This window comes from Quercus suber, unplaced genomic scaffold, assembly GCF_002906115.3.
Source record: "Quercus suber isolate HL8 unplaced genomic scaffold, Cork oak 2.0 scaffold_191, whole genome shotgun sequence".
Taxonomy (NCBI): Eukaryota; Viridiplantae; Streptophyta; class Magnoliopsida; order Fagales; family Fagaceae; genus Quercus; species Quercus suber.
Genome location: NW_027069649.1, coordinates 920,146 through 943,372, shown reverse-complemented (window position 1 = coordinate 943,372; position 23,227 = coordinate 920,146). Strand labels below are relative to the sequence as shown.

The window sequence follows — 23,227 nt, the reverse complement described above, 5'->3', positions numbered from 1 at the left end:
AATAATTAACATCCCTCTATCCTATCTATTACTTGAAGTGAAAAATTATTGAATACTTTGGGAGTATCATAAATGCATATTCCCTCTTCTCACATGAATTGTGGGTCCTACTATAAATTTAATTAGTGGGACCAACAATTATGTGAGAGGGAGGAGTACGCATTTATGGTATTTCGGGAATACTCAATAATTACCCACTTGAAGTTTAGTAAATTACTAATGCAACACCTAAGAAAAGTCGTAAATTAATGATGATGTATTTACCAAAAAAAATAAAGTAATTGATGACGATTTGGAATATTGTGGTGTGAGTTCGATTGTCCTTTTAAGAAGTATGTCACTTGGCAAAATTTTAGACTCTCACATGATGAGATCTCTGCTTTTATATATATTAGTCACTGACCCATGCTAATTGTAATATAATGTATAATTTATTCTTTAAAATTTGATGAACATAATTTGTTCTCCCTAAAAATTAAATAATTGCTATTCGGTCCAATTAGGTCTACTTTAATCTACTTCAGTCCCATTTAGACTCTCTTCTTGCAAAGTTTTTCAAGAGTTTGTGCTAGGATAGATTTTATTGTATTCATTAAGTGAATATGAGTTGAGTGATTTATGACTTCTCTTCTCTCATATCTCATTTGTTAGTTGTTGTTTTGTCACAGATTGCCAAAGGGGGAGATTGTTAGGAACATATGTCACTATTTTATGTAATTGACTAATCCTTTGATAATACGTACTTTACTTGTATTTGGGTAGATTTAAGATATGTTTAATACTTCAAGAAACCTTGTTTCAAGTTCAAGTGTTAAAACCATGCAAGTCTGTCCAAAATTCAAGTGAGAAAAGTGCTATTCATTAAAGCTCGACAGCTAGCAATCTATTGAGTCTTGAAGAGCTGTTTTAGCCCATGGCTCGACAGCAACTCGATAGATAGGTATCTGTCGAGGTTTATAAAGTTCAATTTTTCAGGACTATTTTTCATTCAATCCATGATTGTATGTTTGGGCTTTCTTTTCTCACAACCCTAGACATATAAAATGATTATTTTAAGAGCTGTCAAGGGTGGAACAAGTTGCACAAGTGTTGAGCAAAATTTGTTCAAGCAAATTGTGACCGGAGACAGAATTTGCCCTAATTCATCTTTCTTGTGAAGAAGCTACTTTGTTTGTGCACTGTAGGGTTTTGTAACCAAGGAGCTTCTCGATCTTCATCATGTGATGAACTAAATAACTTTGCAGCTAACAACCTTTTCTAGTTGGTGATTGAAGTCGTGTATTGGGATCCGCGCAATTGGTTAGTCACGTATTGGGAGTTGTGCATTACAAGGAGAGATTGCCATTATAGAACAAGTCTAATTGGGTAGTGGGGTAAGAGTTCAACTGTAGGTTGGTATAAGGTACTAGGATTCCTTTACTTGTAACCACTTGTTTTAATAATTGTGGATTCTCAAGAGTGGTGACCTTAAAATCACCCAGTGGGGTTTTTGTCGTGGAGGTTTTCCCCATTCGTAAACAAATTACCATGTTAATTTATTTTCCGCTACATACTTTAGTTATTAGTGATTTGTTTGTGCTACCATGCATTTGCATGTTAATTTGATTAATTAATAAATTTGGCTAATTAATCAATTAATTCATCACAATGGGTCAATTCGTTTTTGGCCTATCACTCATTAATGGAGCTCAGATCTTTGGGGGTTATATCATCCTGGGAGACTGAGGAGTCTGGTGCCCAGATTGTAGAGGGGTAGTAAACATTCTCTACTCTCCTAAGTGCCAAGGAGGCCTAAACCCCAGCCAGGTTGAGGGCCTCATTCCACACCTATAGGCAGTATGTTCTATATACCTCTGAGACCTTAGCCCTGAGGGCCTCCTCGGTCTCAGTTACCCCACGTCATAGCCATCTTGTTCAGCCTGATCCCTAGCCTTCTTAGCATCCTCTAGTTTTTTCTTCAGCACTTTTGTTTGCTCCTTGGCTGTAGCAAGCTCATCCTTGGTCTCGTGAAGTTGCTTGCGCTAAGTCTCGGCTTACCTTTCCACCCCTTCTAGAGCAACCTCAGCGCTCTTCTTCTCCCTCTTAGCCTCAGTGAGCTTGGTGTTTAGCTCCTTGATCCTCTTCTCGACCATGTTAAAAGCCTCAATAGCAGCAATACGCCTGCCCTCCTTGTCCTTCATCTGTCGATGAGTGATATTCACCAACTCCTCGACCTTAAAAGTAGCTTGAACAACTGTAAAGGAAATGTAGCATAAGCAAAGGAAAAATAATGATAATAATAATAATAATAATAATAATAATAATAATAATAATAATAAATAGCAAAGAGAAAAGAGGCTCAGCTTAAAAGACTTACCATGGCGAAGTCTCCCTTCAGACCCAGAAACACTTCGTGTCTCTTCATGGTTCTCAAATCGGCCATGTCATCGAGTAGTTCTAAGGCTTGCTCTATGGCATCCGCTACATACCCGGCCTTTCCCTACTGGAAGTCCCTTGTAGAAGAGTTCACAAGGAGAGGGGATCCATCAAACACCAAGGGGGATTCCAGTTTGGAACCCTAGTGCAAAGGTCACGTCCCCTGTCCCTAGGTGCCCCATCGCTGGAGGACCTTGTTTGGGTAGTCTTGGCTGCCTTGGCCCCTCTTTGAGACTCATTCTCTTTGGGAAGGGCATCTCGGCCCTCTTCCATCACCTCCTTCCCATTTTGCTCCCGTTTCCTCTTCTTATCTGCAGGTTTGGGCTAAGGGTCATGAAAAGTGGGAAGAGAAGGGTGTTTAGTTTGACCAACCATCTCGGGTGCCTTATTCCCTACTTGAGACTCCATGATCTCTAGAAGGCTAGCCCTAGACTTGCATTTTATCCCCATTGCCTTGGGAATGCTTGTATCTTCATGGATGCTGCTTACTTGGGCTAAAGGTAGGTGGCTAGAGTCGTCGACCTGAGTCTCTAGAGATTGGGGCTGGTTGAAAACCTTGAAGTCGTCCTCAGAGTCCAAAACTTCTACTATTTCTTCTTCTTCCTCCTCTTTGATTATTGGTTCAGAAGAAGTTGCTTCCACCTCGGCTGCAGATTGGAAAGGTAGCTCCACTTACAGTACACCCTCTGGAATGAGACCGATGACGAGGAAGCCAGGGACTGCTACGTTGATTTGATGCAAACATGGGTCCCTCGCCTTGATTATACACTTTGGTGCCTAGAAGCCGGACGAGATCGGTTTGTAGCCGAGGATGATGTGGGTTTTCCTTAACTACCCGTCATTATGAACAAAGACCTTGGCCTTGAGTACTTTGTTTAAATCTGGCTGGTTGACTAAATTTATGTATGAAGTAGCAGCGTGCTTATCTGCAAAACCACCAAAAATAGAAAAACACTGTTAAGAAAAAGTGGCATTAATCAAAGGGGAGTAAAATTATAAGTACAAAAAAAAAAGGGGATACAAAAAACAAATGAGCATGGAAGATGTTGGTCAGAAGAAGGGGGTATTATTATTAGAACAATAGACCTAGACCTAAAAACCCCACCTAGTGTCGGACAATGAGGGCCGTCATGCCACTCTCCCGAGACAATTAAGTAGTCCTTATTCATGCCCTTATTAGACTCGGGGAGACATGATATGAGCCTAACTGCGGGTTCCCTAGTTTTTAGGTAGTAGCCCTACCCTGTTAGTTTATGGTAGTTGTAAACCCAGTTATCATCGTGATGGGTGAGGTTCACACCCATCTTCTAGTTGAGGGCATCGACACTACCTAGGATCCTAAACATATGGGGCACATTAGGTGGGGGCTAATCTATGGGCCATCAAGTAATCCCTAGTGGCTCTGCCCATGTGGATCCTCATCTCTCCCTCTATGAAAGCAATCATCGAGATTACCACTTCTCCCTCCTACCTCTGGGCATACCAATCCCCTTGTTTACAGTACCTAATGGAAACCCCTTGTGGGATTCCATATTGAGTTTTAAAGCTCTCTATACTCTTTAGGGAGTCTACCAAGTAAGCAAATCTACCCATTTGTCAGAAATAGTTGAGGGTGAAAGGAAGGTGAAGGGAAGTTAGAGGGCCGAGGAGAGAAGGGCTCTGTATAAAGAAAAGTATAAGAGAATGTATAAGAGAATGTTTAAATGACTTACGCGAAGGAAGTGACTCTCCTTAGACTGGCTCTTGATACTTATGATTGCAAAAGTGAAGTGAATGAGGTCTTCGAATAGTATTTGTATCAGAGGGAAAGGAGAGCGAGAAAATTCCTACTCAAGTTCCAATGAAATCCTTAGCCATTGGATCTTCATCATGTCGTAGAACGTGGAGGACATGGAGCCGCAGGAATTTAATACAAACACGCCTTAGATGCCGAAACATCAGGAGCATGCATTGGGCAGTTGGAAAGGCAACTGCGCATACAAAGGTGACATATGACAAAAAGAGGATAATGATGGTAATATCGAAATCCTCATTTTTTCCAAGGAACAAAAAAGGAGAATTTCGATGGGCCATTGTAGGGATGGCAAGCCCAGAAGCGTATATTGGGCCATAGGCCCTGTCCGAGGACATTCAATAGTCCGACGACGGGAAGACGCTAGTATGGGAGTGCAAGCTGGTGAATTGGCGAAAGGGTCTAGTTTTAAGGTTCTGAGAAGTATGTCCGAGGACATATTTCACCTCGGCTTAATAGGGCAGAGGTCAAAAGGGTTGGTCTGACATCAGGACAATGTTCTGGGCAATTCTGCTGGTAAGGATAAAACATTGTAGGAATAAGAACTGGACTTGTAACAAAATTCAAAAGAAACATATACAAGAACTCAGCTTCTCGGATTGTGTCGATGATGTTTTTCTTTGGATAAAACCAGTTTATCTTTACTTTCTAGTCATCTGGACTCAATGTAATTATTATCCAACTCATTAGATCTTAGTTTTTTGGCCCACTCTCTACAAATTCATTGTATTAGACTCTTTGAGCCTAAATCCTATTACCTCTTGGGCTTAAGAACCAAATTGCTCCCCTACATAAAGAATTGTCTAACACTAGCTACTTAATTCGTTGTTTCTTGGTCCAATTAGGCATTATTTAATCTTTATTTTTTGAAAAGTATTTATTCTATTTGATTTTATTAAATAAATCTGTGATTTTGGTATAAAAAAATTTTAAAAAAAAATTCAACCAAATCTCAAAACAGATCTCTAGATTAATTTGTCACTAGCAATAAAAAAAAAAAAATATATATATATATATATAATAAAAATTGAATTAAAAATCTTTCAAATGAACAATAAATTTATAAAACAGAGTTAGAAGATAACAATGAAATAATTACAACTGTTATCGATTAAAAGAATATTTTAAAAGAAGTTGAATAAAAAAATTTAATTAATAATTTTGCATCTTAACAAGCAAGAAAAATAAAATTTAAATAAAAATATTTGATATAAAGTTAATAATATAAAGTAAATATTTAAACAGTAAACGAGGCCCAATTTAAAAGTTTTGCTTAAGGCCTCAAACCCTAATCCCTGCTCACTTTTAATTGCATTTGGGGTCCGCTGGGATGCCGTAACTTCTATTAATAACTTCTTATATACAAGCTGCAAACATACGAATTTCTAGATTGGTAACTCTCTCTCTTGATGTAGTGTCAACTTTGGTTGGAGAATTATCAGCTTCCCCACTTACGGATATGAATTGAAAGTGGTCGTTCACTTTGGATGCTTGTGCTATTAGACGCAAGTTGTGAAGACATAGAGGTAATTACCGAACCCCCACTAACGTTAAGACTAATAAATTTAATACATAAGATTTACTTTTANAGAGTAAATTTCAAGGTAAAAAAAAATAAAAAAAATCAAATGAACAAAAACAAAAGACTGGCAAAACAAAATTTTCTAACAAACCTCCAAGAGCAACTTTCTGCCAACTCAAAGAAGCCAAGAATCCCTCAAAGATTTCTCTTTTACTCCACACCAAACCAAGCAAGTCAATATTTAAAATCACTAGTGAACTTTCAACAACGCAGGAGAGGTTTCTTCTTCAGAAACTTTCAATTAATCAAAAAAATTGTATTTTGTTTGCGTATAACAAGAAGGTTCAAAGTCTTTCTATTGCTTCAGTAACAGTTAGCTTCAACGACGGAAGAAGGCTTCCGTTGAACGCTCCTACTAGTCTCAACTATTGTTCTAGGAGTTCTAAGAAAAATCAATTTTCTTCTTTACCAATTATGCCTGGGTTTGAAAACCAAAGCACCTAAACATGGAGGTATCATCAAGCACACAATTCATAGCACAAATATACTTACAAACATAGCAACATCATCAAATTTATTTAAAGGCCACATTAGGGCTATAGACATAATAATATAAATATAAATGAGTTTTTGATGTTTCCACCATTAAAGCAGAAACAATTAAACAGAACCATAAATCATAAAACCATAATTTTCAATCATAAAGCAGGGCTTTTTCACTCCTCAGAAAGCACCACCATGAAGGCGGAGGACAAGGTAGGGTGGACTCCTTCTGGATGTTGTAGTCAGCAAGGGTGCGACCGTCCTCGAGCTGCTTTCCGGCAAAGATCAACCTCTGCTGGTCTGGTGGGATCCCCTCCTTGTCTTGGATCTTCGCCTTCACCTTGTCGATGGTATCCGAACTCTCCACCTTCAAAGTAATGGTATTTCCGGTGAGGGTCTTGACGAAGATCTGCATACCACCACGGAGACGGAGGACGAGGTGAAGGGTCGATTCCTTCTGGATGTTATAGTCGGCAAGGGTGCGCCCGTCTTCGAGCTGCTTCCCGGCGAAGATTAGCCTCTGCTGGTCTGGTGGGAGTGGCGTTGGGGTTTCAAGCTTTTAAGATTTGGAGATTTTTCAGACTGGGTTATGTGGGTCAGTGGGTGTGAGCCTTTGAGGGTAAATTTGTCTCACCAAAACTTTTTAGTCCATTTGTTTATAAGTCTAAAAATAAATTAGGTTGGTCAGTGTCAAATGCCAGATGAACATTGTGTCTCCTTCTTCTTCAGTTTGCTTGCACGATCAAAACCCAGGAGGTTCTCAGTCCATGAGGAGTGTTTGATCTGTTTTAGGTTCTGTTTTTTATGAGTTTTGTGTTAGAGTAACGTCTGCACTAGATGTGGGTTACGGAGGAATAACGGAGGGAATCACAGGTGGGTAAAGTGTCAAAATTGAAACCACGGGTAGGCACATAGAATTCGGGTCAAACCACAGGTCGGTAATGTGTAATTATCCCTTAATTTTTTTTTCTTTTTAGGCATTTGAAATTTTGTACTAGAATTGTGCCAATTTAAAAAATAAATTACTTTTGGGCTTGGGTTCCAAAAATAATAGATGCACCCAAAAAAAAAAATTTATGTGGCTTGATATTAAATTTTGAGAATAGGTGGTCTTCTCAAACGGTTAAGATTGTTGTTTTGTTTTGAAGATGAACCCATGATATGCCAAAATTTTGATATGGGTGCATGGGTTTATTATTTTTCTTTTTTCAAGTTTAGTGAAGTTCATAGTTCATACTGAATCAGTATTTGATTCAGCTGAATAGATGAACACTATGTCTCCTTCTTCCTCGGTTTACTTCCACGATCAAAACCCAGGAGGTTCTCAGTCCATTATTTCAAGCACATTGCATTGTGATCTTCGTTTGGTGAGAACGTTGGATGAGAGTGTGTTTTGGGAGTAAGGAGTGTTTGATCTGTTTTAGGTTCTATTTTTGATGAGTTTATGTGTTAGAGTAACGTCTGCACTGGAGGTGGGTAACAGAGGAGTAACGGAGGAAATCACAGGTGGGTAAAGTGTCAAAATTGAAATCACGGGTAGGCACATAGAATTCGAGTCAAACCACAGGTTGGTAATGTGTAATTATCCCAAAAATTAAATAGTATTTGTGGGTACTTGACTCCACACAAAGGATTTTGTTCGCTTTGGGGAGCCAGGCCCTCACGAATTTGTCTCCCGACCGAATGTAGGTGTTTACCCCTTTGAGGCAACTTAGTCCCACATCGGAAAGAGAACCCTCCCACTTGTGCTTTATATGCTTCTGGAGCTTGCACTAGTGTACCACTACTACACGTGTAGTAGTGGTACACTTGTAGTAGTGGTACACTAGTGCAAGCTCCAGAAACATATAAAACGCTAGTGGAATGGTAGTGGTACACTAGTGCAAGCTCCAGAAGCATATAAAGCGCTAGTGGGAGGGTTTTCCTTCCGATGTGGGACTAAGTTGCCTCAAAGGGGTGAACGCCTACACTCGGTCAGGGGACAAATTCGTTAGGGCCTGGCTCCCCAAAGCGAACAAGATCTTTCGTGTGGAGTCAAGTACCCATAGTATTATTTTATTTATATTTATTTATTTTATATATGGGAAAGGCTCAGGCTCACAATTGTGAAGTTTTTTTTTTTTTTTTTTTTTAAATGATAGTTATCAAGGTTTTTTTTAATCCTAGAAGGTAGCCACTTAGTCCTAAAATATAGCCACCTGAGTCCAAATCTTCTATCTCATTCTTCCTGCTCCACTATATACTCCACAAATAAAAACATGCCACATATTCATCTCCTTTATTAAATGCTAAATTTATGTCTTCTATTATTTCAATTTCCAAAAATAAATAAATAAATAACCCATCATATTTAAGTAATTGATAAATATAGACAAAGGAAGGATAATTTTTTTATTTTTTATTTTACAAAAAAGGTCTTAAACAAACAACTACCACTCAATATAAGCCTTGAATCATACAATATTTATTGTTAAGTCTCTCACCTGAACTCATCTAATATGTCTAGTATGCAATCCAACAAAATTGTTGATATGTGACCCTAAAAAGGAGACCAAAAAAAGAAAGAAAAAAGAGTAAGGATTAAAAATAAGAAAAACAACAAACATTAAATAGGAGGCAACATTGGTATTGCACCGTTGTTACTTCATAATTAAATAAGATATTCAATCTCATTAATCATTGCAGTCCTACAGTAGTTATTAAAAAAAAAGAAGTCCTACCGAGAATAAATATCAAAACTTGATAATGTTTGAAATCACATAGTCCTGACAAAGAATACATATCAAAACTTGATAACATGATGTGAATGCTTTTGTAAAAGTAACGTACCAATATTCTACAAAAACCAATTGCGAATTGTGAAATCCTCATCAAAAGACAAACTGCCAATAGTTGTGATAAAGATTGAAGTCTTTTGCTTTTGTAAATAGAGTTTCTTCTTCTTGAATTTTGATGATGGTGTATTGCATTAGACTCCAATGGCAATGCACACCCACTCACAACCTATTCATAAAAATTAAATTAAAATTCAAATCATCTATTCATTTGTGGATGTGTTCCATAGTTGGCAAATGCATAACATCAATGGACAAATACAAAATCCTCCAATTTATATGAATAAAAATATTTAACATAAATCCGTATAAGAAAGAGCCTAGTTTAAAACATAAATAATATAGTTTCTAATTTTTTAAAGAAATGTTTCCATACAGCAATAAGTAGAAACTGACATATGTATATATATGTAGTATTACCGTGCTTAATTTGCACTACTGAAGCCAATTGATGAACAATTTTAAAATTTAATTTTTACAACTAAAAAATGCACTATGGCCCATAGATAAATAGAACACACACGAACAAACACTTACACAAAGCCCAATACTTGATAATGGTATTATTCCTTTTTAATAGAATTGAAAAGGGCCCTCTAGTTACGTTTCCAGTTTCTACTTTCTAGACGCTTTATTTGACCCACAAAGAAAGACAATAAACTGTAGAGAGCTGGGCGTGACATGCACGTGGATAATAAACATGCATCAGTATTCAGAAATGACCATACTGGAGAAAAGAAAAGCTATGTTACAAAAAAACCTGCTGATGACCATAAAAAAATCTTAAGTAAAAAAAAACGCTGAATATGATTAGAAAGGAAAAGAAATCTTGGCAAGAATAAGGTAGACCTTATCGTGATTGTAGAAGATTGTTTTCACAGTAGTTTAGTGGGAAGTTTGTATTCTTTAGCGGGATTGTATGTAATTTGTGGGAGGAGTTTTTGTTTTGTAGTGGGAAGTTGAAGACGGCGAACAAAGTTATTCAAAAGTAGTTTTTGTTTTGTAAATAATATTTTATGTGGGAGTTAAAAGAAGTATTTTTTACCAAGTTTTGTCGTTACTTAAACTTAGGGTGTAAGGGAATTTTGAAAAAAAAAAAAATGATCCAAATAGGGAAAGCCACTTTTTTTTTTTTTTTGTAAAGAAACAACAGGAAAAGTCACTTAAATAGTAGTATAGATATATATGTTAAAACTTTGTAAAAAAAAAAAAACGATATATATTAATTATGTTATCAATAAAATCTAATTATTTTTAACCAGTTATTTTTGGGTTTGGATTTGGTTTTGATAAGATTTTGATGATCTTGTTGTTTTTGATATTATCGTTGGGAGAATTGAGATTGACTTTAGGGTGGGGTGTTCATAAAGTAATTTGCTAGGTCATTGAAAAATAGTATTGGTCTTCGGTTCTTTTGTTTCACTTTGTTCCTTTCAGTCCACTTCCATTTGTTCCATGCACTTACTTAAGAATGGAAGAATTTAGGTTTGAGTTGAAGTATTTATTCTAAATTCAAATTTATTAAAAAATATAGATATTAAACTCATTTCAAATTATATTAAATTTTAGCAATTTAATCTCAAATTTGTTTCACATATATTTATTAATGAATTCAAACTCATTTATTTATTTATTTTATTTTACTTAAAAAGAGATAACTTAACATTACTTATTGTTAAATTCTAAAACAAAATCCAAAGTATTTATTGCTGGAAAAAAAAAAAAAAAGAATAAGTACAGAAATGCATATTTTGCACCCTAGCTAATATCACTGAAAACAATTCTCTTTCTCTGCCCTTTTCCTTTCTTCACTATTGAAAAGTGAAAATCACAATTAAAACAGAAATATGTCATCACTGAAGTGTATTCAGCACACAATCCATTTCAGAAATCATCTTCATATTTAGGCATTATCAATCAGTCCCAAGCTGGGACACATTGATATTCATATATAGATGGATCCAGCTATAAACAATTTTCAGACTCAATAGTATTCTAAGTAGATTACTGATGCCTGACACTGACCAACTCAATATCAAAAATGAGAGTTCCCAATGTTGACCCTTCTCCATTGGCAAGACGAGTTGGATTGAAAATGGTAGTAAATAGCCTCTGCCTGTCAAAAAACTGGGGGGGAAAAACAAGCATACTCAATGAAAAAGTTATATATTTGCATTTGTTCTGTAATTTTCTAACTACTGTAACCCAGTTATACTTTCAAAGCATACCTAATGAATTGGAACTCACAAAGGAATAACCAACACGACAATTCACATAAAAACAAAGCATAAAATCTCTCTCTTATGTGAGTTTTATTTTTTCAGTTCAATATTAGGACATAAGTCATATCAATTGGTGCCAGAGAGACACCCTTTTACCATTTAGTCCAATAATGATTAATCATCCTTGCTTATACGGTTATACCTATAATACTGTGCACTCTCTGAACAGCTGAACCTCAATTTCATATTCAATACCATCCCTGATCCCTCAATGCATTTATGTCCTAAAGGCTAAAACAATCTTTAAAGATCAACTACATGATCTCTTTTATATTTTACGTTTTCTGGAAAAGGAATGCATAAAAGTTTGGTGGTGACAATTTATTTAATCCATGAATATTATAACAATTAACAAGCATATTAGTAGTAAGTATTCACCTAGAAAAAAAAATTTGAGCTATTTTCTGCTCAAGCATTGGACAAGTAAAAGCATCCATTCCAAGAACAAATGAGCAAAAAAAAAAAAAAAAAAAAAAAAAGCAGTAACAGAAAGAATTTGGAAAAGAATAGAGTAAATACATTGGGTGGTATGGGTTCTTGTGATGTGTTCTGGTATCCTGGGATGGAGGGATGATGACTCTTCGAATACAACCTACTTTCATTGATTTCACAGCTGCTTCTATCCCCGAAATCACCTGCATAGATTTCATATGTCAACATAAAGAGCTTTCCACTTGCTCAATAAATCAAAAAAGATAGTCTGAAAGACTTGATTGAGGGAAGGACCTTACTGTCGGTCTTGACAACCTTGAATGCCATGTCACTTTAGACTTGATACACACACAAACAGAGCAGGAATGCAGCCCCAGGAAAACAAGAAATAAAATTTTGGAAGGTATGAATGGTTTTCTAGTTGCTTTCACTAAAGCCATAAAACAATAGTACAATACCAGTTCCTAATAGTGTCATCTACCCTAAAAAAGGTCAGAAGTTCCTTTCGAATTAAGGCAATATTGGCCAGCTCAGAAGCAAAAAACATCTTGCTGGATATTTGAATTCAAGGGATATTATTAATTCATGAATACATGTTCCTACATTTCAGCTAATTTACAGAGAAGATAAATGCTCCATTTAAGCATTCAGAGAGAACAATAAAAGTATGATTGCAAAACAGCAGACAAAATTTTACATGAAGTCTTATTGTGAAAATTGAATCACATTCCTAGTGTTTAATGTACACATTTAACAAAATAAAAGGGGTGAGTAATTTCTATATATATATATGGTTAGATATTTCTTAGCTAATGCTCCCTTTGACCAAGGAACATTAAAAGGAAGGAATCCTTATAATTTAGGGTAAAGATATATAGAAATTTCTGAGAATTGTATCTTGCAATTATGGACACAGAAGTCTCTATAAATGATAACTAATTTGAAAACTGATATCAAGACTTACTTTCCCAGACCCAAGAACAAACACAAATGGCACTGATTCTCCATTTTCGTCTTTGTGATCATATGTTGAATCAAAGCGCCATCCTTGCTTCGCTGCCAACCTTCCATAGTAGTGTATTGCAACCTTCGCAACTCAAAAAAAGACGGATTAGTGGGTGCTGATAATTGCTAAAGGTTATTGGATTTCTGTCTGTCAAATGTTCCTACTTTTTCTAATTCGAAAATGAACAGAAAATATATTGAAAGGTATAATATGTAAACAATGTACTATATTCCCTGTTTCATGGAACACTAGCTCAAAAATGCTCAGGATTTTCATTGTCGTCCAATTTGCTTCGGTCATAAGCAGCAATTATCAGTAGTCAGAAAATACATTCCATTATTGTTTTAACTTCTAAGTTCTAACCCAATACTTGAAGAAAATATTAATTACTTGCTAACTCGGTGCACCTGACTAAAACTAAGGTTGTATAGAGCCACAGGCCCACAAAATATAACTTGGCCATGTAAGTTTGCTACAATGTGGCCCATGTACACAACAAATCAAGAATTTGTAACTGTATATAATGTAAATTGAAATAATTACAAAGAGAAGTAGCTATTCGGTTGATATTAATGTATTTTGCCAAGAGCCTTATAGCTCAATGGCATAGCTTGTTCTCTTTTATTAGGAAAACCATGGTTCGAATTCCCCTCCCCATTATTGTAACTATCAAATTATATAATAAAAAAGGGTCCTTTTATGCCCTCTCATATGGTCCACATTTATCTTAGAGAGGTTAGGCAAGGAAAAATTAAGACTAAAAACCATAATGAATGCAAGATTCAAGACCAATAGTGAAAATTGAATAACGCTTAAAACTTAAATGGGAAGAGCGTTTGGGTTGCAAAGTTTCCCCATGATAGTAACTGGGGATGGAAGAAGATTATGATGCTGCTAGCAGCATGGATGCAAGAGTGGCTCGTGTTCTAAAGGAAAAAGAATGGAGATGCAAGCCTGCAAGATCAGAGGAGTTAATGTTTATCCAGAGCCAGGTGATGAGGACTAGCCCTTTTGGGTGTAATCCAAGACTAAAAGATTCAACTGTGCAGAAGCTTGGAATGAGATTAGATCAAAGCATCCTGTGATCAGTTGATGGAAGCTGGTTTGGTTCCCCTTAACTATTCCCAAGCATGGATTCATAAATCATTGGCTACTTTACATTCAAAGAATAGGTTGGTCACTCATGAATATGATAGGCTCTTGTAATGAGGCTACAAAGGGGATTACATTTGTATGTTCTGCAGGGTCTTCTTGGAAAATAGGAATCACTTGTTCTTTGCATGTTCCTTCAGTTGTAGAATCTGGAAGGAGTTTATGAGTTGCTGCCTAATCAATATTCCTAAATGTTGCAACCTGGGGATTGTAGAATTGGAAAGGCACGAGTTTCAGATCAGTTCGATGCAAGCTCAGTTGGGAAGCAACCGTGTATCATATCTGACTTCATAGAAATGGCAGAATTCACTCTGGCCAGATCCTATAACCTCACCCTCATCCACTTGTTAATGAAATGTGATTTAAACCATAGCTCTTTGGCAACAGTACACACATCTATGATCTAATCATTAATTTATCTGTTTTTCGCTTAACTAGTATTATACATAAGAACAGCACATGATTAATTATCACTTCAAATTGTAGTCTTTACATTTTTATCACTTGGTTAGTCATACTCATATATAATTCAAAATTTTCCATCTTTGCATTAAAGAATTTATTTAAAAAAAAAAAAGATTCTCTATTTTCTATCACTTAACTTAGAGGCTGGAGCCTCAAAATTAGAAAAACTGACTCTTAGATATCAAGACCGAGGAGAGACTTGTATAATCTAATGGTTGATTCTCAAAATATTACATTAACTCAATAAAATTAAAAAGTGATTAAATGGTGTAATATCAATTAAAGAATTACATCATGTGTAACTTAATGGTGACTCTATATAAATATATTGTTATGTCATGCTAAGAATGTATTATTATAAAAAGAAAAAAAAAGTGGAAAATGACATAAATGTACCTGGTTGCCATGGAGTGGGACATCTCCAGAGCCAACACGAAGGTCCAAAACCTTAACACCACCTGAATTTGGGATGTCCAAAAACAACAACTCGGATGATGATGATGATGATGATGATTCTGAAGCTGAAGTTGAAGCAACAACAGAAGAAGAGGAGGATGATGATGGGAATAGTAGTAGTAGTGATAAAGAAACAGATAGTGCTGCTGCTTCTCTTCTTCTACATTTTGAGATGTTATTGATATTATATGCTGATTTTGGAGTAGTACTGGGATGGTAGTATTGGTATTGAAGAATACGAATATGGGGTCTGAGCTGAAACATCATCATCACCATGTTTTGTTGAAGAAGATGAATGAAGTGTGGCTGTGAGGACTGCAACGTAATAAAAATTAACAAAACATTATATAATCTTAAACAATCGCCGTCTGTGGGAATCGAACCCACGACCACGTGGTTAAAAGCCACGCGCTCTACCGGCTGAGCTAAGACGGCTATTTTGCTCTATGTTGCAACGTTTTAATATCTAACTTTCAAAACCATGATTTGGGTTTCCCTACTTTTACCTTTGTATTAAATTAGAAAAAATTTTTGTCCACAACACTTTTATAAATCTTGGGTGTTAAGTTGTTATTGGTGAGGCAAAAAAATAATTTCAGAAATTATAACTAATAACAACTAATCACCTATAATTTATTGTAAAAATGTTGTGGACGTAGCACTTCTCATTAAATTACTCTCTAAGTGTAACTTGAGGTTTTTTTTTTTTTACTTGCCTTAAGCCACTGGACATGATTTTATTGAACAACCACATCCCATTAGTATGTACATAACAAAGAAATAAGGCTAAAATGCAAATTGCACATTCTAAATTTGATTTAAATTCATTTTAGCTCTTTAATTTTACTTTCTTTCAATTGAGTATTATAAGTTTCAATTTAAATATTCCGTCTAATTCCATTAAAAAAATTTGTGTTCAATTTAAGCAAACGAGTTATGGTAAAAGTTATGTTTGTAAAAAGTTGAATAAAATATTGAATAATGGGTCAAATTAGCTCAAGGCCCAAAGAAAACCCAAAATTTTTCCTAAGGCTACACGAGTTGGGCTTTTGCCCAAAAGGTCTTCCCATTTCTTGATAAATTGGGTCCAGATCTTCTCCACTGTACAGGATGGACTCAAAAGCTTAAAACTCATCACTTCACGAAATGGACTCAAAAGTCCAATTCATCGTTACACGAGACAGGCATAAATGATAAAAGGCCACACCTCTCTACTGCTTAAGAGCCCAAATTTTCCTCATCTTAAGATTTGGGCTGAAAGCACAATGTACTCTTGATCAAAGCCCAAGTACCTGTACACAAACTGGGCTACGATTGGCAAAAATCTAACACAAACGACTAAATAGGCCATTTAGGTCATTGGGTTACAAACTTACAATGTCCACACCACTACAAATCCAAACTTTTGATTCAAAAAGAGAGAACCAAAAGAAGACTGTACTAGAGATAAAGAAGTTACACTGCAATATTATAATTATAAAAAAGAGAGGAGATGATGAAGGGAAAACATGACATGTGTACAAAAATTCAAATTTTGCATTCCTTGCTTCAACCTCATGTTGCCGACTCCTAAGAAAAAGACAAAACCTTTCGTTCCACACCACTTTTCACCACATCAAGGAGACAAAAGACAACTCATTCTTTCATTGATGTTTCAATCAATGCTTAAGAGAATTTTGAATAAGATGAATACTTTTCACAAAACTAATGTATGTGAAATCAAATTGAAATGATAATTGGTACATAATTCAAGTAATTATAATAAAATTTGAATCTATTTTATATAGAAATAAACATAAGTCTTCTGAGTGAGTTTGCATACACACATTTTATGGTTGATTGACAACATCTTTAACATGATTTTAAACAATCACTCTTACTGTCAAATTATCATAACTCTCTACCTCTCAATAAAATATGAAAAAAAAAGTGCACATGAAATTATTAAACGAACACTTGAATTATATATAAAAAAATGATTAGCATAATATTAGTTATTGCTTGTTTGTCAATTTTTTGTTTCTTACTTATTCAATTAATTTGTTTATTTACATAATTACATCTTTATAAAAGCTTCTTTTTTTTTTTAGTATAAATATATTTCTATCCAAGTTATTTATTTGAGTATATACTTTTCTTGAGCAACTATTTGAGTATAGACTTGACAATCCAAGACCGACAACTCAACCCGATTCGAAGGAATAATGTAAACATAGACATTCACATTACATATTACATTTAGACAGGTTTGACGGCTTCACTAACCAATAAGGTCAATGGTCATAGTACTTGTGTGGCTTCTTAGAAAAAGCAATGTTTCATAAGTGCCAATTACCAAACTCACAGCAAACCCATCGGCTACTAGCTACTTGACACTTGACATAAATGGTCCCCTTTGCTCTCTGTCTCTCTCTCTAAATCAGTGACTGAAAATTGAAAAAGAAGAAGAAGAAGAAGGACAATAAAATATAGTGTAAAATGGAGAGCAGTGAAGAAGATGATGACTTCCCATCAATTGAAAGAATCATCCCACAGTCGAAGGTCGACTCCCTCTACCAATCCCACACTGAAAAGGTTTTTCTTCTTTCCTTTTACCACCTCCCAACTCCCATTTTATCAATCATGTTTCTGATCTCATTTTTAGCTGCATTCTAATTTCTCATTTCCAATTTATGTGTTGAATAAAATTGTTATATTTTCCTATGTGCTTCAACAAACTTCATTCTTTTGATGTGGGTTTTCATTTTTTGAAGTTTATATGTGGGAAAAATCAGTTTTTGCTATCTGGGTATATACTATTTTTGAGTTAGTAGTACTGTGCATAAAGTGAATAGATTGGACTTTCCCTTCAATACTGGTTTACACTACAGTGATTCCAGTTCATGATTAAAGTGCAATGTAAGCATTGGAGATTCTTTCTATCAAATCTTACACTAGAAATTTCCTATTTCTCAATTCAATTGTTTGAAAGTTACCACTTTTCTACCTTAGTCTTGCCTTGCATAATTTTTGGATCTAAAGCTACTCTCTTTTATCTGGGTCTTCTGTATTTTGAGGTAAGTTGTGTTGTCCAGATACCATAGCATTTATATTTTTCTAATGGGCTATCTTCTGATGCCTTTACCCAATTTTGAAATAAGTGTAAGAAGAATGCCTAATTTTATTGTTTTAATATTATCTCTTCTGATGTAATGATTAATTTTATTTTGTAATTCTACAAGCTAAACATGTCAATCTGTGCAGGGAATAAGAAAGCTTTGTTGCGAGCTCTTGGATTTAAAGGATGCAGTAGAGAACTTATGTGGCAATATGCAAACAAAGTTCTTTGCTTTCTTGAGGTAATAGAAATGATGGTTTCTACATTGTTACTCCTCAGTATGAGCAAGTATATCACTGTTAAACATATATCAATTTAAGAGCAATAATAGATGGTAAAGTAAATTCATGACTAACAAAATGATACTTAGAAATTAGAATACAAACCAAGAATGAGATTTAAAAGAGTAAATAAAAGATAACTAGATAAGTGTTCACAATTGAAACTAAAAAGAAATAAAAGATAAGTGTCCCTCCCATGTCCAGCAAACTTTTCAAAAAAAAAAAAAAAAAAAAGGACATGACTGGGACATGTGCAGAAGTGTTCCAGAAGTGTCCCTTGTACATGGGTACAATACCTCAAATGAAGTGTCCATGCTTCCTAGCCAATGATATAGAAGAAGCATTTGAAGATCTTTTCTATACGTTGGGCTCATGAAGTTCTTTAAAAGCACATCTCCCTTCACTGCATATCAGGAAATTGGAAAGAACGTCATAGTCATCCCATTAAAACCATCAAAATGACTCTTGTTATTTATGCCAGATAGAAGCAAGTGTTACCCATAGTTTCTCCTTACTAATTCTGACCAACCATTGAGGTGATGTAATGAGTGTCTAATCTATTATTCTAAGACAAGCAAAAAGTTTAGAGCTACCAAATAAATCATTTTCTTTAAAAGCATTGACTACTGATGCGTGCTTAGTTATCTATTCAAAGCCCCAACTTTCAAGTGCTTAGAATTGATATTTCTGAAGACAAGACAACTCATAAAAAAGATGGAGAAACTCATCTGATACATTCCTAACTAAACTAGATATTTGATAATAAACTGAAAGCGGCAATGTTGGAACTTGGAAGTTTGACCGTGGCTAATATATTAAAATACTTATGTTTTAGTCCATGTGTTTGTGAGAGATTTTATGGGTACTGGATTTTTAAGTCATTATAAGAACTTCATGGCTGATACCATAGTAATCCTGTCAATGGTGTGAGATGAAGTCCTCTTGTCAGGCCATAGAAAATGGTTCTGGCTTTTGCCTGCCAACTGGAGTTTATTCTTAGGTTCAATGGTCTGATCAGGAAAATGTTAGGAGGTTTCAGCAATTTCAAGCCTGGAAGCTAGAACAGAGAATATGTAGTTTATTTAATCATTTGGTTTATTAACATAATGTCAGATCCACATACATGTGAATTGATCTAAACAATAAATTGTAGGATATCTGAAGAGGCCGTGGAAATGGAACATGAATTGATTGAGCTGCAAAAGCATATTTCATCTCAAGGCATCCTTGTGCAGGATTTGATGACTGGTTTATGCCGTGAATTGGAAGAGTGGAAACAATCTAATGGAGACAACCATGAACCACAACAAGTCCCTGAAATTTCTGAACTTCAAGATCCCTTACCTAGTGAAAGAGATGATGAAAAGATGATATTTTTGGTGCATATTGATGTTCTTTTGGCTGAACATAAAGTTGAAGAAGCATTAGAGGCATTGGATGCTGAAGAGAGAAATTCTCCTGATCTGAAAGGCTCAGGAGATACATCGCTAGGTGAAGTGTCACAGTACAAATGTGCTTTTTTGAAAAGAAAAGCAATGCTTGAGGATCAGCTAGTTCAGATTTTTGAACAACCTTCTGTTAGCGTTAAGGAGATGAAGGCAGCCTTATCTGCTTTAATAAAACTTGGAAAAGGTCCTTTGGCACATCAGTTACTACTAAAATCTAATAAGTTGCGCCTCCAAAGGAGCATTGAGGTTCTTCTTCCTTCATGTTATGTCTGTCCAAAAACTTTTTCAGCTACATTATCTAAGCTAGTATTTTCTATAATTTCACGGACAACAAAGGAGTCTGCTTCAATATTTGGCGACAATCCCATTTATACCAACAGAATCGTTCAATGGGCTGAGTGGGAAATCGAATATTTTGTACGGTTGGTGAAAGAGAATGCACCCTCTTCTGAGACAGTTTCTGCTTTACGAGCTGCTAGCATTTGTGTGCAGGCTAGTCTTAACTACTGCTCAATGTTGGAATCACAAGGCCTGAAACTGTCAAAACTACTTTTGGTGCTTTTGCGACCTTACATTGAAGAAGTTCTAGAGTTAAATTTTAGACGGGCTAGAAGACTACNGAAAAAAAGAACTAAGTTTTCTCACAATTTATAACTTTAGTGAGAGAAATATATTATTATTTCTACACTTTGAATATATTCTTTCTTTTACATTCCTTATTATATATATGGGTCCTACATTCATTTTCTCACGTGCTGAATCTCATATATAATATAAAAAAAATATGAAATAAATTAATATTAATATAGGTGTGAAAAATTAATAATTATTAGAGTATTCAATTCATGTTAAAGTATTTTTAATAGAAAGCATATATATTAGAGTGCATGTATTAAATACAAACTATTTTAATTAATAATTGGTAATGATTTCTTAATTCTAGAACCTCATATTGTCTACGAAAATTGATCCCAAATTACCTTAAAATAAACCAAAGAGTAATCAACAAACTAAAAAAAATATAAACATATAAACAATTATATATATATATATATATATTAATTCCATCTAACCACTTAATTTATTTATTTTTATGATGACTTTTTGGGAAAACTTTCACTAAACAACATAACCAAGTCCATTGATTAGATGGTTTTCTATTACATGACGCGTTACAGGTGTCTTTAAAGCGGTCCTAAATAATGACGAGATCTTCTTCTTCAAATGGTTTTTTTTTTATTTTTTTTTATATATATTTTATTTTGCCCATTCTCTTATTCTATGCATGTTTTCTACATGGCCTTGACAGCATAATATACATATATATATATATATATATAGCGGTGTATTGAAAACTTTAAGATACAGATTTATAAAATCATCGTACTTAATTGCTTTTAACAAAGTTTAATTAGTTTATGTATAAAACGTGCACCATGCAACAGTTGAACATAGAGAAAGTTTCTAAGCCAAGGTTTTTCTGCCTCAGAAAATGTACTTCTTTAATAAAATATTTGGACATATGTTTATGTAGAATTTATAATTGATCCATATAAAAGTTTTTTAATTGTAAAATAAAAAGGTATAGACTATTTAATTGCTATGGTACTTGCTTTTAGAAAAGTTTAATCAGTATCTTCATGGTCATAAAAACGTGTTATACCATGCACAAATTGAAAATGTAAAGCTTGTACTCTTTTTATTTATTTTTTTATTTTTTTTTTATGTCCAACATCATAGTTTGGCCTTATTTTTTTTTTTTTTCTATGAAGAATGTAGAGTCCTCACGTCTGATCTCAGGAGAATAGACAAGAAATAGTTTAAAGGTTGATGCTTGTGACCCATATTGATCAAATTCATTCAAATATTTCAGGAAAATCACCGCCCAAATTGCTTAAAGAGGGGACATATGGTCAAAAGGAAAATGACCCCAAAAAATGTCACTTTCGCAAACAGAATGGGGGAGAGGGGATGTGGGGTATTATAACTTATAAGCCACTAAAATTTTATCTCTTAATTTGTATATGTAGCTAGCTTTCTAATTTATATGTTCCAGAAGGGGGGGGGGGGGATTTTATAAAAAGTTTCAAATTTTATATCATATTTTTTTAATTAGATTTTAGGTTTTTAATTTTGTTAATTAAAATCTTAAATTTGTGAAATCCTTTCAATTTAAGGTATTTGTCCATCACCATTATTTATTTCCGTTTTCCGTTATTCTAAACAATACTACAAAATCTTATCAACAATTTCTCAATTTTTTTCTTTAGTCCATTACAATTCAAAATAATATAGCTCAATTAATTTTTTTTTTTTAAATTATTGAATAAGGGATCTTAGTTCAAATTTTGGCTACACAAAAGAAAAAAAAAATTAATATTTTACTTTGATGATAAATAATAATCTTAATAGAAAGGCTGCTATAAAATTAATTAGATCTTAATGTATATTTTTTAAATTTGTGTCCTCAATTTCTAATTTATCAATCTTATAGTAAATAATTGGTTTATCATAAAAATAGTATTAAAAACGGACTAATAGTCTAATTACAAAAAAAACTATATCAATTTTATTCAACAATTATAAAAACATATAGTGATGCAAGCATTTCTATTTCTAATTTCTACTTGCCATATTCTAGCGCAGTTTATAGTCTCTGACACTCTTTGACACATTCTTATTTTCCTAAGGTTGATCTATCTCCACGAAGTACGCATTCTCAATCTCGAAGGACATCCTCTCACATCCAAAAAACACGTGCATACACCTATATACAAGGTTGTTTAGGACGGCAACCAATTTGACGCTTATTTTTACCGATATTTAACCAGCTGTTTTTCACTTTCACGTCACTTTTAGATGAACTCGATCAGAATTTTTTTTTTTCCACAACTCAAATCATATCAGATAGTTATGAAAGTGAGTGAAATTGGTTAGAATATTCATTTTAATGCATGTATAATAGAAAATGTAACACATTTTAGTAAACTAAGTTTAAAATTCACCTACATCAAGTTATGTGCAAAATTGGGTGAAAACATATGATTACTATACATAGAAACTATTTATTTTACCTTTATTATTTATTTATGTATTTTGAGAATAAAATAGGCGAAAAGCACATTTTAGTCCCTACATTTTTAGGCTATTCTCATTTTAGTCCCTAAATTTTATTTTTACCGCTTTTAGTCCATATTTTGAAAAACGCTTCTGTTTTAATCCTTGCCGTTATATCAGAAACGGAAAAAGCTGACGTGGCAAACGGCAGAATAAATAATACCTAATTAATGTCCACGTGGCTTAAATTAATAATAAAAAATTCCACGTTAGCATTTAAATTAAAAAAATTAATTTATTAATTTTAACTAAATAAAAAAATTAAAAATAGAATTAAAAACTAAAAATAATAGGAATTAAGATCTAAGTGTGTCTTAACAAGAACACAAACTCAGATCCAAGAAGAACACAAACCCAAAAATTAAAAAAAAAAAAAAAAAAAAAA

General features: G+C 34.2%; 2 protein-coding genes and 1 non-coding gene across 3 annotated transcripts in view; 1 reads left to right on the top strand and 2 right to left on the bottom strand.

The window, feature by feature from the left end:
• Positions 1–11,029: 11,029 nt before the first annotated feature.
• Positions 11,030–15,181, bottom strand: LOC111993097 (peptidyl-prolyl cis-trans isomerase FKBP17-1, chloroplastic). Its single transcript, XM_024024956.2, is given in 5 exon segments — positions 11,030–11,233; positions 11,908–11,948; positions 11,951–12,023; positions 12,785–12,907; positions 14,840–15,181. Coding segments are annotated over 5 exon segments (696 nt in total). The 5' UTR covers positions 15,176–15,181; the 3' UTR covers positions 11,030–11,110.
• Positions 15,182–15,261: 80 nt separating this feature from the next.
• TRNAK-UUU (transfer RNA lysine (anticodon UUU)) lies at positions 15,262–15,334 on the bottom strand. Its single transcript has one exon. It is a non-coding gene; the product is annotated as a tRNA-Lys (tRNA).
• Positions 15,335–17,165: 1,831 nt separating this feature from the next.
• LOC111993125 (exocyst complex component EXO84C) overlaps positions 17,166–23,227 on the top strand; it is a gene marked incomplete in the record, with an annotated part of 8,594 nt that continues 2,532 nt past the window's right edge. Inside the window, 3 exon segments of the mRNA XM_065778834.1 lie at positions 17,166–17,473; positions 18,143–18,237; positions 19,431–20,344. Of these exon segments, the coding sequence (XP_065634906.1) occupies positions 17,378–17,473; positions 18,143–18,237; positions 19,431–20,344 (1,105 nt within the window).